This window comes from Eubalaena glacialis, chromosome 14 (assembly GCF_028564815.1).
Source record: "Eubalaena glacialis isolate mEubGla1 chromosome 14, mEubGla1.1.hap2.+ XY, whole genome shotgun sequence".
NCBI lineage: Eukaryota > Metazoa > Chordata > Mammalia > Artiodactyla > Balaenidae > Eubalaena > Eubalaena glacialis.
Window position 1 is genome coordinate 15,209,845 of NC_083729.1, and position 19,267 is coordinate 15,229,111.

Consider the following 19,267-nt stretch of genomic DNA (forward strand, 5'->3'; position numbering starts at 1 on the left):
TGCGTCATCAGACACACCTAACAGATGACAGACAGCATAATGTCAGATACACAGTCCCTAATCCCAGGGTTGTAAGTAATTTCAGTTTTCCTACTCAAGTAAACACATAAGATTGAGAATAAGGGTGTGTAAAAATGTCATTATTACAGGAATAATTGCTCTAATTCACAATAGAGAAAAGAACTGAATTAACAGAATTCTATACTCATCTATTAAGTAACCGACAAAATTTTGTAGCAGAACCCACAACTGATATATGTCCAGACCCTGCAGTTGAGAGCTACTACCTCTGCAGGTCTTGTACAACTCAGTGATTTACCTTTCAGATAAAACAAATAAAATACAAGCTCACTTACATTATTCAACAATTAATTTAAAGAGCCTTAAAAAGAAAATCTAGAACAAAGTTATAGAGGACTCTGCTTTTAGCTTCTCTTTTTTTCAACATTAAATCCTTTATTGTTAATATAACCTAATAAAAGTCAAGCTATCTTGACTTTTATTGCTAATATAACCTAATAAAAGTTTATTGTGAGCCTAATAAAAGTTTAAGCTATCTTAAACTTTTCTTATAGCAAATTTCAAACATACATACGCACACACTACTCCCCAGACCCACCTCAAATCATTTTGAAGCGAATCTCTGACAACATGTCATTTCATCTGTAAATAGTTCATGTGTTCAGCTAATTTGTTAAAGCAAGTTTACAAAACTGACAAGCCTACACAAGACTGTGATCATGTTAAAATAGTAGGAATATGACTGATTTCTTCCTCTCCAGTTTCAAGCATTCTGTAATACTGGTAAATTGTTTTAATAACTAAAGCATCATTCCATGCCTAAGAAACTGTAACGTTTTAGTTAATTTTTAATTTTCTATATTGCAGAGGACATTTCCAGACTACGACATAAAAACCTTATAAAGTAACCTAACAACTCCAAAAACTGAAATTTATAATACCTACTGGAAGCAACTTGTGGTTTTCTGGAAGTGAATTGGCAAGATCCTCCAATCCCTCATAATCCTCTAACATATAATAACACTCAGCTAAGCGTTCCTGGTTCCGGCCTTGTACATAATATTGTACAGCATTCAACCTATGGAAAGAAAATAAAAACCTTTTAAAACTAATGTGAATCTCCTCATAAATAAGCACTTTTACTAAAAATGTTCTTCCGTTAGAATGCCAGCACTAGTATTACTCTAATCATCTTTAGTTACAGAATGTCTTTGAAGCATGTAAATTGAAAAAAGAACAAAACTAAAGACTGCATAGCATATTTTAGTTACAACATTCTTTGAATGTTCTTAAGAAATATGTTTTAATCTGATATACAGTTGTATTTCCAAACACTGACATAAATAAATAAGCATACTGATCAAAATAACTTAAGAATAAAAGTCAACGATTTCTGAAAATAATCGATAAATAACAAAAGAAAATATAAACTGTGGCCTCAAACAGTAGAAAGCTACCTGGAACTACGGTATAAGTCTTCTGGGTTTTGAAACTCCAAAGTCTTACAGCGCTTACCTGACAGCTTGAAGGATCTCTTGCTCCTCAGTGTGAATCCAGAGCTATGTGAATTTTGGGATCTGGAAGGATGGTCTTCATTTCCCTAGCATTATTTCATAGGGAAGTACTCAGGCAGTTACAATTTTAAGTGCCAAATGAACGGATGAGGGGGTCCAGATAGGTTACCTACCACTTTTGCCGATCAGCAAAGTAGTCTCCGATGGCATTGTGGGCTTGTTCAAGGAGACTGTCATCCGCATCACCAGATCCAGTTTTCAGGAGCTGGAGTACTCGAAACCAATCTCCCAACTTCAGCCGGAGGCCAATAGCCAGATCTCTACAAAAAATGACATTCATTCATTCATTCAACAAGTATCTATCAAGCGCCTACTATGTGCTAGGTTCAATTCTAGGGTACTGAGAATACACAACAATGAAGAGACAGATAAGGTAACTCCAAACATTTTAGAAATTTAGCCTGACCAGGTAAGAGGCAATGGAGAGAACCTGCAAAAGGAAAAAGGAAACAATTTCCTGCCTCTTATTTTCCTAGACTTTCAATTTACTTGGCAAAATAATGACTTAAATAATAATCACTTATTTTCATCAATTTCTTAAGACATAATCAGACTTATTTCATGTTTACATGTTTGGTTTTATATTTCTTTTCAGGGCTTGAGTTGTATTAGCAACCTCCTGAAAGTACAAATAATAAAAATTAGATATAATGTTCACAGCTGAAATGAAGTTCATACAGTATTTTATATAAATAAAAATGAAATATAAAGAATAAAACTCAATCCCTAAATACCTTTGATTTTTATTTCATGCTCCTTGACAACTGAAAATTAAATAATGGCCTAAACCAAAAAAGAGAACCCAAATAATGAATGGTGTAATAAATGATAAAGCCTCCAGTCTCTGCAGTCATATGAATTTTTTTCCTACCAAGTGAAAAAAGTCTCCCATGGCCAGTCATTAATATTACATAAAAACAGAGAAGAGAGCTGCCCCCAAATTACAAAGCATAAATTAATGTAGGTCATGTAGACTATCTAGGTTGTAATCCAAACTGAAATTATTTTCTGAAAGAGATGGTATGATACATTTAGTCTATTTTACAATCCTCGTTTGTGAAAAAAAAAAAAAAAAAAATCGCAAATTCTGGAAGTAGTCCGGATGCCTGCACCTTTATCACTTACCTTCTGTCCATATCGAGATACATCCTTTCAGCCTCTTCGAACCTGCCAAAGTAGGCAGCCACTTCCGCCTGCTTCATGGACTCACTCTGCAGGTTACCCAGGCGCTTCACAAACTTAATGCCTTGGTAATCTTTGCAGCGCACAAACGCTTGCTCTGCAGTGTGCAAATCCAGTTTCTGAAGAGCTGCTTCAGCCAGTAGGCGCCTTTATTAAAAAGAGAAACAGAAAAGCCGATGGCGAATTACGGATAAACGAGTCTTGAATCAGAATTCAATTATTACACCTATTGTTTCTAGTGAAACATGGTGGAAAGTGATTATTTTAACATGTTTATACGTTTCATATAATATTATGCTTACGTTGAAGACTTCCGAATCTAAAATAAATTTCTATATTTTAAAAAGAAGAATAAGAACAGAAGCCTATTCCCATCAGGAGCCTAGTATGAGAGCAGGGGATGACAGAGCTGAGACTTTACACCTGAAAATTTGAGAGGTTTTATTTATTTATTTTTAAATACCAAAGTCGGGGGTGTGGATTATCCTCTATGAACTGAGATGCATCCTCAATTCCAACCTTCTCAATCAGTGCTCGGCTATCTCTCAGGGACCGAATCTCAAAGTTAATGATATAATCCTTGTTTGGATATTCTGGATTCTAAAAGTAAAGATGAAAAGAAAGAAATTCAAATAGTTGCCTTTAGAGTATGTATTTCTTTTTTACAGTAAAAACAGCAAACAAATAAACAACTGCATCATATTATGAGCAAAACTGGGAAAAAGAGAAATTGCCATGTGTGGGTCTTTTGAATTATCTGGAAAACACCCACAGTCCACAAGTGAAGTCCCTCCTGAGGCAATCAGGGGAAAAGGGGACAGTCGTCAAAGGGGTCCCTTACAATTATGCAGCCTTGTTTCTCTCGGCTCAAAATGTCTTTCCCCAGGAGCTACTCTCTTCCTGTCCCAAGTGCCGCCAGCCTCCAGTGGAGCAGAAAATACCATGTGCAGGGCCTCTACCCCTCACTCCTTAATCTACTCTTTTTTTCTATTATTGAAAAAAAAATTATAAACAGCAGTTGCTCTGAGGGTGGGTATGGACAGATTTACTGGGAAGAGGCATGAGGGAACTTTCTAGCATGATAGTAATGTTCTGTATCTTGACAGGAGTTTGAATTGCACAACTGTATGCATTTGTCATAACTCACTGGCTGGTACACTTAAGATCTGTGCATTTCATTGTATGCAAATTTTATTCCAAGTGAAAGAAAACTATAAGCAAATACTGAACTTGAATTAGTGAACTTTAATGATATGCATGCTAAAGTATATATGTACTAACTCTGAAATATATTAAAAAACAGGACTGATTAATGGGCAGATGGAGAGATGGACAGAAATATGACACAGCAAGTACAGTAAAATGCTAAATAGAATTTAAGTGCTGCCCACATGCTGTTGGGCAGCAGACAAATTTTTTTTAAAAAAAAGAAAAAGGGCTGGTTTTCATCACTACTTTCCTTTTATAATTTAGCAGCCTGACAAAGAAAAAAAAAATTTAAAGGCCAGTCTTGCAGGAAAGAACTAGCTAACAGCCAGAGAAAGAAAACAAACAGTTATAACATACTCACCGATATTCTACATATTTCTAAGTAATGAAAAAGTGAAGCATACAAGAAAATTAGAGCCCCCATGTGTAAAAGAGTAATGGCTCCCATGGACCAGAGTTCTCTGAAAAGGTTAACTGAGCCACACACACCCCTTCCCCACCCTGCAACTGAACCCCTGTATCTAGAAACTGAAAAGGTCTTAGGGAACTACCGTACAAAGTAGGATGGAAAGAGTATGAGGTTTGGACTCAAACAGTCCTTAGCTCAAATCCTAATTCCATCCCTTGCTGGTTATGTGGCAGCTCTTTCTAGAACCTGCCCTACTCCACTCCCTACCCACCCAGGAAGCCAGGGCCATCTTCCCCAAATATAAACCTAATCATATCATTCTCCTGCCTTACTCCGCCACTGACTCCAGGATCATGTCCAAACTCCACAGCAAGGCATATGAGGTCACTTATGACCTGGGCCCCCTACCCCATTACCTCTCCCCGGCCTCATTTCTGTCAGCACTACAGTTACACACACCAGCTTTGAAGCCAGACAGCTTGGAGTCAAATCATGCTTTTGCCTACTGCTAACCGGGTGCCACTGGCAAATCAGCTTATTTCTCCAAGCCTCAGATTCTTCCTCTGAAAAAATGGAATAGTAATCAAACTTACTTCCTAGCATTGGGAGGATTAAGTGAGATAACACATATCAAACACTGAGCACAATGCCTAGCCGTGTTATTCACATTATTCACAGTCTCAGAACTGACCCAATGCTCTCTTGCTTCAGACCTTTGAAGAGATACACTTACTGACTGAACCACAGCACCCCTGCCCCTCTTCCCAGTTGCTGAAGTTCTTGTCTATCTCCCCAACTCCTCTACTTGAAGCCAGGAACTGTCTTACTGGCTCTCAATAAATATTTGCTGAGTCAATGAACAGATGAACTTTGGGTAAATCATTTTCAGCCACTAAGAGCCTTCCTCACCTAAAAATGAGGTCTGTGTAATATCTACCAGGTACAGCTGTAATCACAAACAAACATCTCATACAAAGGAACTTTAGTGAACGTTAATTCCCGTCCTTTTCTTTCTGCACTCCTTCTCCTCTAGTCCTCCAAGAAATTTCTCATGTTATTTCTTTTTCCTATTTTATTGAAATATAATTGGCATGTAACATTGTATTAGTTTTAGGTGTACAACACTCATGTTGTTTCTTAAAACTGTATGCTTGAAGGAATCCACAGTTCAGCTAAATATTTCCTGGGTCAACAAGACCTCAGAGGGAACTAAGGTATGACAATATTCTTTTCTCTATGGCTTTGCATGTAGTAAGTCAGACAGATAACAAAATTGTCACAGAGAACCTGGGTTTCCCTCACAGGTTAACAACGCCTGCCAGTAAACCGGGCAACAGTACTGTAGTTATTCTTTATCCTAGTATTAGATATGCATAAAATGTGTATCAAGAATTTTAAAGTACATCTAACCAGTTTAAATATGTGTTTTAAAAAATTCTTCATAAAAGTCAATATAATCATCAGAGCAACACATCACAGGCATTTTTAAGCATTCCAGAATTTAAGGCAATCAGCAACTATGAGCCTTTCTTGAAAAAAATTATAATGATGAAATCCAGCCAACTAAAAGATTAATCAAAATTAAGAACTCATGTACAGAGAAAATGTAGAAAAAGACTGGTAATAGCTTTCATTTAAATATAAGACTACATATGTGGAAAATTAGGGTTACAAAACAAAATGTAAATGTTCTAAATCCTGACAACATAAAAATAACAAAGTGCCTAACAAAAAGAGGAGAGAAAGAGGGAGAAAATGTAAAAACACCATCTTTTAGAGTGGACAATCAATACTATTAAAAATTAAGATGTAGTTTAAAAGCAATAACCTCTTGGTTTTTCAGTTTTTTTCTTAACCCAGAAAAACTGTATCATTTGTGGTGAAAAAAAATTAATGTTCTACAATTCCTTCAGATTCACTGTCACATTATTGAATTAAAATTAAACACTAAGCAAGTAGATTGTACAGTGATGCCATTTTTATAAAATTACTTCTGTTTATTTATCTAATCTATCAAATCTATCTTTCCACATACTGGTTACAGCTATAGGAATAATGTTCTGATGTTTATCTAACGTTAATCATTAAGAGACCTAGATTGTAACAGAACTTCAGACCTTCCTTTTTGACTTTGACTGCTGATAGCTTTTAAGCCTCACCCTTCCCCCTTCCCCTTCTGCCTCACATTTGGACAAGCTGATAAGAAAGCATAAGTGTTCCATCCTTTGGTGACACAGGAGTTTCAAACCACACATATCTCTACCTACCCATGGGAACCCTCACCCTAGGCCCACCCTCTAACTACCCAAAAAACCCAAGCCAGTCTCCTTTCCCTGCTCTCAAACCAACTTTGGAGCAGCTTGGGAAGCCTATCCTTTCTCCCCTAAAAACTCATTAAGTTTGTAAGAACTTTTTACACCCTTTTGGTGTATCTGTGGTGTCATCACTCTTTACATGCAAACCAAATTTTGGGTGGGGGCCATTCCTGCTGCGGCAGGGTGGTCATGACACAGAAAACAACTGGTTCCCAATAAAAGAGCTGCAATTTACATGTCAAACCAAAATATGAAAACATGTTACAAAATGCAACTAACTTCTGGAAATTTAAAATCCACTATTCCAATTCCAAAAAACATATGTAGTACATGGAAAAATAAATATTTTGGATAAAAGGAAGGTAAACTTTCAATACATTCTTAGAGTAAAAAATTTTCAAAGAACGTTCAATGAAGGCCAAAGTAGGGATTCAAAAATTATCTGGAATTCCTTATCTGGAATTAGAAATAGATTATTTTATAAAACCTGAAAAATAAAATAGGAGAACAGTGGACCCCCAAATAAAAAAGTTACTCAAATATCCTAGAACAAGAAAAAGACTAAAGAAAATTATCAAATATTTCTTCAGTATCTCTGTTATTAATATAAAAATAATGAAAACAACTAACTACCATTTATGAGCTCTTGGTCGTAGCACTGTGCTGTTTTTCACTCATTACCTTATAAAATAACAATCCTGTAAGATAGGTACTATTACTATCCACATTTTATAGAGGTAAAAACAGGCTCATAAACAGGAAAGGAAAAAAGAAACTTTAAAAGATGAAGGAACCTGTCTAAAGGTTGTATAAGTGACAGAGCAGGGCTGGAACTCCTCAATGCATACTCCTAACCAGGACACTACACTGCCTGGTACAAAAATGAATCCCAGTCAAGCCAGCAACAGAAATATAATTGTTTTTTAACAAGAATTACCTTTAATATCTCATCCAAAAGAACAGATTTAATTTCTAAATCCTCAAAATTACAAATATTTCCAGAAGTCTGAATGGGTTCCTTTAAAGACAAAAACAAATGTTATGTTTAACTGTATAAAATTTTCCTTCTTTACCATATCATGATTTTAACTTTTATTATCAAAATTTTCAGAACAACAAAAGAGAGAGAATGTCATTAACACCCATATACACATCATCTAAATAATTATTAACATTTTAGAAATATGCTTCAGTCAATTTTTTGGCTAAGGTATTTTAAAGTAAAGTAAATTTAGACATGACATTTCACCCCTAACTATTTCATACCTCTAAAACATAAGGATGTTCTCTTACACGGCCACATTACTATTATCACACCTTAACATAAGCAGTATTAATTCCCTAATAGGATCCAGTATCAGTTCAAATTTTCTGAATTAATCCAAAAATGGTTTATACAGTTTGATAATTCTTATTCATTCCATGCAACATTAAATTTAATTCTTAATGAAATTGACAAACACTATATTTGTATCTAAGCACATACATCAAAGTCCCATACCATACTGAAAAGTATGTCCTCTGTAACATTAGCCGGAGGGCATCCTTGATAGATTCATTTCCTACATAAGAAGATTTAATTTGCCAACATGGAAATACATGAGCCTGCTATATGTCTGTTTCTTGTCCTAGTGTTATACAGGCTTGTAGAAATAAAGTATGGTAAATGCATATTATAATGTAATGTAGCTGTTCTAAATCCCTAGTAAAAGAAATACACTCCCAATATACTTAATACCTCCAAGAACACTGTAAAAAGAATAGGATAACATTGTCTGATAATGAACATAACTCCAGAATGCAATTTTTTAAAATATGTGTGTGATGTCATAGTGAAATAGAAAGTAACCTAAATCCAAATGAAATAACATCAAATTTATAACTCTGAAAGTTAGTGCTTCATATATAATAGAAACTACAAAAATTATTATCATGGGAAGACACTAAAAAGATGAAAATAAGAAGTAAATATTGAATCATGTTTAGTTTGCACTTAATATGTCTAAGTTTAATAATGAGGCTCTAGTAGGCACATTATATGTGTTTATTGGGTTTTTAAATGTATATTTTCTTTAAAAAGTAGAAATTGACTAAAATTATGAGAAAATTTTATAAAATCCCTAAATTTCCTCAAAAAAATTATATTACCTATAGGCAAACAGTATGCTTTTATGAACAGAAAAAAATCAGAATAAAATTTAATTCACAAAAAAAGCACATGTAACGAAATATTTCTTATAAATTATAGGGGCCTTTCATATACTTTATTTTGGTACTACATGTAAACTAAGCGTACCCTTATAAAAAGGTTAATCACTAGAAAATTTTTTATTTTTAGCTAGATAATTTAACAAAGCAAGAGGGTCAAAAGATAAAGTCATAAAAGACGATCTGTGGATAAAAAATAATACCAAAAACAAACAGAAAAGGAGAAATAGAAGGATAAGGAGAGAGATCGGGCAGCACCAAGATGGCACAGGGAGACCCTGAGCTCAATTCCTTCCACAAACACACCAAAACTACACCTACATATAGAACAGCTCTCTGTGAGGATGACTTGAAGACTAGCAGAATGGCTCTTCTACAACCAAGGCTGTAGAAAGAAAAAACACACCGAGTCTGGTGGGAGGGGAGGGGAAGTGATCTAGCCGAGACCCACACCCCTAGCAGGCAACCTAGAGACGGAAGGGCTTATCACAAGCATGGGGATCTTCCCTAAGGAGCAAGGGGTTCACACCCAACACTGAGCACCCCAGCCCTGGGGTCCAGCACTGGGAAGACAAGCTCCCTTAGCTGATTTTTAAAACCAGTAGGGCTTACCAGAGGGCTGTAAGAAACTGAGACTCTGCTCTTAAAGGGTGCAAGCACAGTCTTGCTTGCAGAGGCAGCAGATTGAAAAGTGCCTGGAACCCTGACCCGCCTGCCAAGACTACATCAGCACAGTCTCCCAGCCTGCACTGGGCTGCAGCTCTAGCACCCCCAACAGAGGTGGCAACCACCACTGCACCACGGGAGAAGACGCAGCATGCACTGGGCCCTGGCTGTAGCCCTTCCAGCTCCAGCCCCACCTTCTGCAAAGGCAGCAGTCCCAGAAAGCCCCGGGAGAAGCCCCCACCTGTGCTGGGTTCCAGTTCTAGCCCCCTGCTCCCCTCCCCAGCTCCAGCCCATCCCTCCAAGGCAACGGCCCCAGCACACCCTAGAAAAAGTCCGGGCCTACACTCACTTCAGAAGCAGCTCTCCCACCAAAGCCACTGGGCACACACAGACTGCATACAAATGTTCTCACATAAGGACACACCTTAAAGAATGGGATAGGTAATTGTTTCACCTAATTTCATAGAGACAAAAAGAGAAAGTAAACCAAAATGAGAAGATAGAGGAATATGTTCCAAATGAAAGAACAACATAACATCCCAGGGAAAAACCCTCATGAAACAGAAATAAGTAATTTACCTGATAAAAGAGTTCAAAACAATGGCCTTAAGAGTGCTCACCAAACGTGGGAAAAGAATAGAGGAAGACAGTGAGAACTTCAACAAATAATTAGAAAATATGAAAAGGAACCAATCAGAACTGAAGAACACAATAACTGAAATGAAAACTACAGGAGAAGGAATCAACAACAGATTAGATGATATAGAAGTATGCATGAGCGACCTGGAAGACAGAATAGTGAAAATCACCAAGAAATAAGAAAATATACGAAGGGAAAAAAATCTCACTGGTAAAGGCAAATATATAGTACAGGCAGTGGATCAATCACTTTAAAAAGCTAGTATGAAGGTTAAAAAACAAAACATTGTAAAATCAACTATAACTACAATAAACAGTTAAGGGATATACATAAATATGTAAAATATCCAAAACATAAAACGTGGGGGGGTGAAAAAATGTAGAGCTTTCAAAGTGCAATTGAACTTAAATGACTATCAGTTTAAAACAAATAGATATATGGACATATAAATATAGATATAGATATAGAAATGTCATATATATGAACTTCATGGCAGCTACAAACCAAAAACCTACAATAGATACACAAAAACAAAGAGACAGGAACCCAAATATAACAGTAAAGAAGATCATCAGACCAATAGGAAAGAGACTAAAAGAAGAAGTAAAGAACAGGGAAGAACTATAAAAACAACCAGAAAACAAGTAACAAAATGGCAATAAGTACCGTACATATCTATCAATAATCACTTTAACTGTAAATGGACTAAATGCTCCAATCGAAAGACATAGTGTGGCTGAATGGATTAAAAAAAACAAGACCCATCTATATGCTGCCTACAAGAGACTCATTTCAGAGCTAAAGACACACACAGACTGAAAGTGAAGGGATGGAAAAAGATATTACATGCATAAAAATGAAAAGAAAGCTGGGGTAGCAATACTCATATCAGACAAAATAGACTTTAAAACAAAGTCTATAACAAAAGACAAGGAAGGGCATTATATAATGATAAAAGGGTCAATCCAAGAAGAGGATATAACATTCATAAACATATACGCACCTAACATAGGATCACCTAAATATATAAAGCAAATATTAACAGACATAAAGGGAGAAATTGACAGTAACACAATAATATTAGGGAACTTTATTCCCTACTTACATCAATGGAAAGATCACCCAGACAGAAAATCAATTAGAAAACAGTGGCCTTAAATGACATATTAGACCAAATGGACTTAATAGATATCTACAGGACACAAACACAGCAGAATATACATTCTTTTCAAGTGCTCATGGAACATTCTCCAGGATAGATCCCATGCCAGGCCATAAAACAAATCTCAATAAATTTTAAAAGACTGAAAAGATATCAAGCATCTTTTCTGACCACAACAGTATAAAACTAGAAATCAATTATAGTAAGAAAACTGGAAAAAAAAAAAAAACACATGGAAACTAAACAACATCTAAACTAAACTAAAAAATCAATGGGTCAACAAAGAAATCGAAGAATCAGTACCTTCAGAGGGTCACTGGAGATGAAAATGATCAAGCAGGGAATATCAACATTAAATACTCATTTCCTAATTCTCAAGGAAAATATGCTTTATCAATGAATTAGAATTTTGCACACAAATGGCACCCTTTTCTCACACATAATCTGAAGAAAGGTCTACGATTTAAGGAAAGGTATGAAACTAGAATTCATAATAACACTCAAACGTATAAAAATGGATTCAGTATTAACCATCAAACAACAGTTTATCTCCTGAATAATAACACAGAATACTACGTCCTGGAGGAGTTCTAGTAAGTTCAGTTTTGAAGAGTATGACCTCACGTGCTAGAGGAGTGACTAGCAGAGTAACTAACCAAACAGGGACCACAGGCAGGGTCCTCATGAATGAAAAGAACAGCACACCATGGTTTATAAAGAAATCCAGTCAATGGTAATGTTATGAGAAATTCACCTACCTCTAAATCTAATAGAAACCGAAGTACTTGCCAAGCCAGACAACAAACTTCAAAAATAAATAAATAAAATGTTGCTCTTTTAAAACTACTTAAGAAACACTTTCCACCAGGCAAAGACTTCCCCTGGTGCTAGACTGACCATGTGTGCTACACACACATTATGAACAGCCAGGCATAATCCTCTCACTTCTCCAGGCATGTGATTTTGGAATTAATACAAGTAGGGCCAAGGATGGAAAAAGGACCTTAACACTCAAAAAGTATTTTACTTCCATCCTCAAGTTTATCCCACGGTTACCTGTCAAATTTCCACACTTGTTTTGTACCAAGGGTCAAAGTTTCTTTGAACCCTTGAAAGAAGTCCATGCTTATATAGGTCAAATGCAGCAGCCCTGAATGCCCTTCCTTTGAGCCATTACTCAGGGCCTTAAAATTACAAAGATCCTTAAGACTCCTAAAAGCTTTAACAAAGCCTTTGAGAACAATTTACATCAGGTCATTGACCAACTCAAAGATCCTGAGTAGGGCTCAAACGGGGAAATGTGAAAATAATCTAGGATATTAAAGATGTTTAGTTTACCACTAAATAAATTATTACAGAAGATCTTCAGTAGCTCAGGGGCCCCAGCATGTAATTTCTTCCCAAGAAGGAAACTACAGGTCCAAACAAACATCAGTTAATGACATAAAGCATTTATCAAGTCATCTCTTATTATTTCCACTAGTGGAGTACAACAGGAGTACTGAAAATTCCAAATTGAAAATCCACTGATAATTCAAAAATTGTTTAAAAGATTTATCTTCTTAATGATGTTTTGATTAGGCTACCACTCAAATTATTTTGAATTCCCAAACACAACAGCTAACAGTTGATACACAGCAGACTGACAGGAAAATTCTGAGCCTAAAAATTAGCTGATGTGAGCCACAAGTAGAAAATAAAAATATAACTTTAAAATCAGTGAGAAAGCAGCTTTCTGACACCCCAGAGACAGCAGATTATTAATCACAGCCCACATCTGCCTGTTCATAAGATTATCAGGATGAGAGAGAACATGGATTACTAGGTGATAAAGTTCATGTAAATATGCAGAAGACAAAGGTAAGCACAGAATAAGCACAGAACAGGCAGAAGAGAATGAAAGGGCAAGGCAATTCCAAAACCACACTTTTTTGGCTGGTTGTTTTAAGCAATTTTGGTAAATAAGACTACTTTATTTGCTTTAAACTTTGACAAGGAAAGAAATAAAGACTATATAGTTAGTGAGCATGGTTCCATCTTCTAAAAAGAATAGATAAATGCTTAGGAAGTGCCTTTCAGTGAAAGTGGAGAATATTTAAAGGATAAATATTAATCCCACTTAAGACCAAATATTTTTAAATTCCACAGAAATGTTTCTATTTATTTTCAGAATTCATGCAGCCAACACCAACAAACTTCTTGAAGAAACAAAGGGGAAATGTCCAGGTTTTGGTATTTGGCTCATTATCTATGTACTGTTAATGCTCATTTCTTGTTTTTACCTCAGGATCCAAGTTTCTGAAAACATACATTCTTGTCTTCTCCATCATTGCAAACAAATCAGGATTATCTTTGGCCCACTTCATATCCCAGACATCTTTTCGCTCCAATTTTAACAACTCGCCAATAACTTGCTGTCCTGTGCTGTCTGTTACCCGAGCATCCAAGTCAAAGAAAGTCAGAACTCCTGAGATGTCTATGATAGCAAGACGACTACAAATAATGAAATTGGAGAAGGGGAAAAAAATTGTAAAAGTACTATCTGCGTTCATGAATATAATTACTTATCACCATTCTTCAAAATAAGTTCATCAGAACCCGGGAATAAGGTAGAAATGGCTTTAAATAAATAACTGGCTTTAAACTAACATTTATAAATTTGATAGAAGACATGGGCTGCTTTCCATTTTGCTTCCTCGTGAAAAAAGTATCCAAAGGGATTAAAGCAACTGGTATGCAAATAATTTTTTAAAAATTACACTAGAATTTCTATATTTTGCCCAATGAGAGAAAGACATCTAGACGCAGTATAATAAATATAATATTTAAATACAAATATACTATAGTAAAACCACACTGAACTGTAAGACAAGTTTAAAACAAACACAAGTCTTTGCATTTATTACATAAATACAACAATCCCAATGGATGACTTCTAAGTCTAACATGTACGTGAGGAAAGTTTTCAGACTTACCTGGAGTTGCAATTCAAGGATAACTGGTAGGCTCGACAATTAAGGGAGTATTTTTGAATCAAACCAACATTAGGAAGACTGTATCTCTGAATGGCGCCAGATTCACGACTCTACAGAAAATATTTTTGATTACTAAAGCATATTTACCATAATAATATTAAATTACAACTACGGGTCTCTCTATATGTTCATACATTTGTTTCAAAACCAAAGTGATGGTGTCATAGTGAATTCTCAGTTCTGATACTGATCATGTTCTGAGTACATATTTACCTCATAATTTAATTAAAACCTTTTTAAAGTGGCTGAAGGTGATCTAATTTTTTTTTCATGTAATATTCAAGAAAGAAGTCAGAAACCTAGTTCTTTAATAATACACAAAGTCTTACATCACAAGGAAGATGTATCTAGGGTTATTTACAGTTGTCTAGGTTAACATTCGGGGTACATTAAAGGCTAAAATATAAAGCACTTATTGAACTAAATTTCATATATGTGAAAAATCAATATAAGATCACCATAGGAAACAGCTGTTACTGAAAGTCTATGTTTTTATCCTATAGCCATCTATGTGATACCAGTTTGTGGCAAAAGGAGATGATCAGAAAGCAGTGATACAATGAGTATTAGTTTAAATGTGCTTAAAAATAAAACAGAATATAAGTTTCTGTGCAAGCCTTAAGGCTGACAGATCAACAGTTAGAGCAACAGACAGGAGAGAGCTGTGATTTTCAAACCCTGCTGTGCCTCCGGCCATAGCCATGGGGAAAAAGCAGAAGGCTGCACTCAGCCCATCATTCCCTATCCCCTTTCTAATGGGAGCAGCTCTGCCCTCCTAGCATGCTTCTCCAGAGAGGCCTATCAGAAAGGCTGGGGAGGGCAAGAGAGGGGTGAGGAGGGCGGATAATTTTTAATGTACAAAAAGGAGGTATAGGCTTTAAAAGATTATACTGAAGTACACAATAAGATTTTGTTTTTGAAAAAGTGGGTCCTGTGGCTTTAAAAGTTTGAAAAAGGCATGGTTCTAAAAGCTGTTTATATTTCAACAGTGGAAAGTTTTAAACGCAGAAGATACCTTTTCCATTAAAATTTTTGGCTGGTATTAAAACTATTTGAGTGTTTCTTACAGAGTGAGTCTCATTTAGGAATTAAGTCAATTTTTGTGACTGATCCGACTTGCATGTTTTTTTATTTTTCCTGCAAATGTCAGAAACACAACTAACACAACCAAAAACCTGCTGTGTAGCAAAGAATCTAAAAAGAAAACAAGAGACTCCACAGACCTGACTGTAAGACAAACTGCCTTAAAACATATACCAAATTTATTTGGTGAGGAAAAATGAATACTATGTTCTTAAGATTTTTTCCCCCATAAACTTAGCTAACGTCTAAAGAATGTAACTAGAACTGGAAGTATACACACGCAAGGATCTATTTACATAATTCGAACTTAATGACTCTACCAGCATTACTATATTAAACATTTATTTCTAAAATTAGTATTTTCAAATGTCAGAGCTCAAGAAAAGGCACAACAACATTGATACATTGATTTTATTTGAAAAATTCAGCAAAAATTTGCCACAGGCTTCTTTATTTTACTGGCTACCAAGCACACTACCTCTTCATTCCAATTCTCATGGAAGCAGCTGAGCCAAAGCACTTTCTCCAACATGAAAAAGCAGGCCACACAGAGGAGGAAACTTTCCAAGACCTACTACCACCATCCATCTGTTCCACATCTGCCAACCTTTATAGGGCTCATTCAACCCAGCCTCAAACTCTCCCCAGCTGGCCACGATTCTACCGCTTTCACAAAGTTATTTTTTGCAAATGATTAACAATTTGTGAGGCAATCTTTAAAACTTTCTTATTTCTTTTGTTGGACCTAGTAAAACTTGAGGTGCCCGCAAGATGATATTCAAATCCAAAACATGTTGCTTTATTCTATTTTTAACAAGTTAAACGATTATTATTCATAGAATAAGGTTTTCTTTTAACAACTTACCACAATCAATGTCTTATCAGATGCAGTTATGGCACAAATTGGATCCCTTGTGCCCTAAAATAAATCAGCATTACTCTTTAACAAATATTTATTGACTGGCTAATCTGGTACAAGGTTGTATACAATTCACTAAGAAGAATACTGTAACTATATATTTATTAACTTAACCAACATTTACTTACTGAGCACCTACTACATGCCAGACATTGAACTAAGCACTGGAGATACTCGGATAAAGTCTTTGCCCTTGGGGATTATTCAGAAGTCTACTGGGAAAGACAGTGGACCCAACACCTAATGACAGTACAGTATGATCAGAGTAGAGGTAAACACAGGAGTTATAAGTGCACAGAGGGAGGAGCATAAACTTATACCAAAATGGGAAGAGAGACAAAAACTTGAGCTTAGCTGTAAAAGATGAACATTCAGCAAAAGGACCAGCGCGTGCCAAAATAAAGAAGGGGGCAAATGGCATGGCACTGCTACAACCTGGATGGATTATTTTTTTAAGCCAGTCTCAAAAGATGACATGCTATTACATGCTATATGATTCCATTCATAAAACATTCTCAAAGTGACAAAACTATAGAGATGGAAACAGATTAGTGATTGCCAGAGGACAAGGATGGGGGTGGAGAGTGGGTGTGAAAATGAAGAAGTAGTACGAGGCAATTCCTTTATGGTGATGAAGTTACATAAAACTACATGTAAAAACTAGTGAAAACTGAATAGGAATTGGGTCGTAGTCTAGTTCACAGCATCATTACCAATGTCAATTCCCTGATTTTGATATTACACTATAGTTATGTAAGATGTCACCATTGCGGGAAGCTGGGTAAAGAGGTTCTATGTGCTATTTTTGCAACTTCCTGTGGGCCTATGATCATGTCAAAATAAACTTTTTTTCAAAATCAAAAGAAGAAAAAACAGATCTAGAAAAATTTGAATTAGAATAGAAATTTTTAAAAGAATTACTAGAATAAAATGCTACTCGTTGGAAACAAACTTTTTTCAGGTCTCAAAATAAAATTACAGTATTTCCAAATCTATGGATATTAACATTTGCTGGCAATAATAAAATCACCTACTTGAATGGCTTTACTATAATCAAGCACACCATCCACTGATCCAGAAGGAGTATCATCAACATGATAAATTCTGAAAAAAAAAATTTTAATTTCAATGATAGTATAAGTAAGGTTTATACTATTTCATGATCTCTAGAACAATTAAAGGATTGGATGACACCGATGAATACTGTTATTTAATATTACTGTCCTGATTATTTTAAAGAGTTCTTGACACAGCTCAATCTTACAAAGGCAGAAACTACCTACCATGAGTTTACTAGTTATGCAAGTGCCGTGTTCCTGAGAGCTATGCCAAAAATACATTTGGACACTGAATCATATATTTCCAATGAATTTCGGTAAGCCCCAAGAGATATCTTCCCTTACTCTCCCAATGAACATCGGTCAGGAACAACTTCTAAAGCACCAAGTTTCTCTGTTGTTTCTCCATAATTTCCCTTCTAACGATATGCTTAAAAAAGGTAAAACTTAAGTGTATTTGGGAAGCTCTAATTAATGGAATTCTTGCTCTGAAGTAAAGAACCTTCCCCTATGCCTACTGTGTTATGAAGATGCACCACTTCTGGTGTACCATCTCTCGGATACCTTTACTGTAACACTTATGCACACCACAGTATTGCTGCTAGTTTCCTTGTCTCTCCCACTAGACGGTGATTTTCCTAGAAGCAAAGACTACATCTCCAGTGTCTGCCACACATTGTCAGGCGCTCTATAATGTCTGCTGAAGAAAACATTGAAATGAATGGAGGTGAACAGAGAAGACACATCATTGAGTAGCTATGAGGCCCTGGGCAAGTTATTTAACTTCTCTGAGCCTCAATTTCTTCATCTGTAAAAGAAGGCTAACAATTCCCCCTTTGCAGGATTTTTGAGAGGCATAAATAAAATGATGTTTGTAAAGCTCACATGCACAGAGCCTGATAACATAAAAGGAGTTCAAGACATTGCAGCTGTAATATAATCACAGGAAAGTTAAGCCATTTTCCATCTTTAAAATATCATGAAATTTTATCATTGTTAAATTGAAGTCATATTTGTACTTTCACCAATATAATAAGGAGATCAAATGTTAAATAAATTTTAAAGAAATGTATTAAATACAGAAAGGTATACTAATTTAGAGGTACCATGTTTCTGCTTTCTAATACATTTTTATTAAGTACATACAGTCAATATTTCTACTTAGTTATCACAAAATAAAAGTCAAAGGTTAGAATAGGAGGTCTCTCAAGAGATCATTTGACCCAAATCCTTTTCTTAAAACAAGTAGGGTACTACAAGAAAGGCCAATCTGAGTAAAGTGGCTCAGAGCCAGATAAACCTGGCATTGTGTCCCATCTCCTCTTATCAGCTGGGAACCTCTGGCAAATAATTTACGCTGTGTGTCTCAGTTCCCTCTCTGTGAAACAGGAATAATACGAGTACTGACTAGACTTCCCAGTGTCTGGCACACAAGAAGTACTCCATCAATGTTGGTTCCTAGCAACATCATCAACGGTATTTTACAGATGATGAAACTGAAGCCCAGAGAGAACTGGCCCAAAGTCATTAAAACTAGTAAGTATACCCCAGACAGAAATATAAGGAAATGATGCCGTCTTTATTTAAACAGAAGCCAGAATCTCTTTAGCTGGTTCACGGAGCACAGTCACTCCATGGAGAGGCTAGACTTTTCTGCCCCAACCTTGTCCTAAGATCCACCTTCTCCCCACAGACTGCAGGTCTCTTGTTACTAGTGCTACCACTGCCACATGCTGTCCTCAAAGAGGCCAAAGGTTCTTCCCACTGGGTCTTTCAGAACTACAGA

The 19,267-nt window shown here is 35.9% G+C and overlaps 1 protein-coding gene across 1 annotated transcript in view; it reads right to left on the minus strand.

Annotated features, from left to right (window-relative positions):
- Positions 1 to 19,267, minus strand: part of WDR35 (WD repeat domain 35) — a 60,059-nt gene that overhangs the window by 8,310 nt on the left and 32,482 nt on the right. Inside the window, exons 13-21 of the mRNA XM_061210564.1 lie at positions 17,458 to 17,527; positions 16,370 to 16,423; positions 14,362 to 14,471; positions 13,669 to 13,879; positions 7,648 to 7,728; positions 3,241 to 3,377; positions 2,721 to 2,924; positions 1,709 to 1,855; positions 967 to 1,099 (exon numbers count right to left, since the gene is read on the minus strand). Coding sequence (XP_061066547.1) covers positions 967 to 1,099; positions 1,709 to 1,855; positions 2,721 to 2,924; positions 3,241 to 3,377; positions 7,648 to 7,728; positions 13,669 to 13,879; positions 14,362 to 14,471; positions 16,370 to 16,423; positions 17,458 to 17,527 — 1,147 coding nt within the window. The remainder of the gene's footprint in view (positions 1 to 966; positions 1,100 to 1,708; positions 1,856 to 2,720; positions 2,925 to 3,240; positions 3,378 to 7,647; positions 7,729 to 13,668; positions 13,880 to 14,361; positions 14,472 to 16,369; positions 16,424 to 17,457; positions 17,528 to 19,267) is intronic.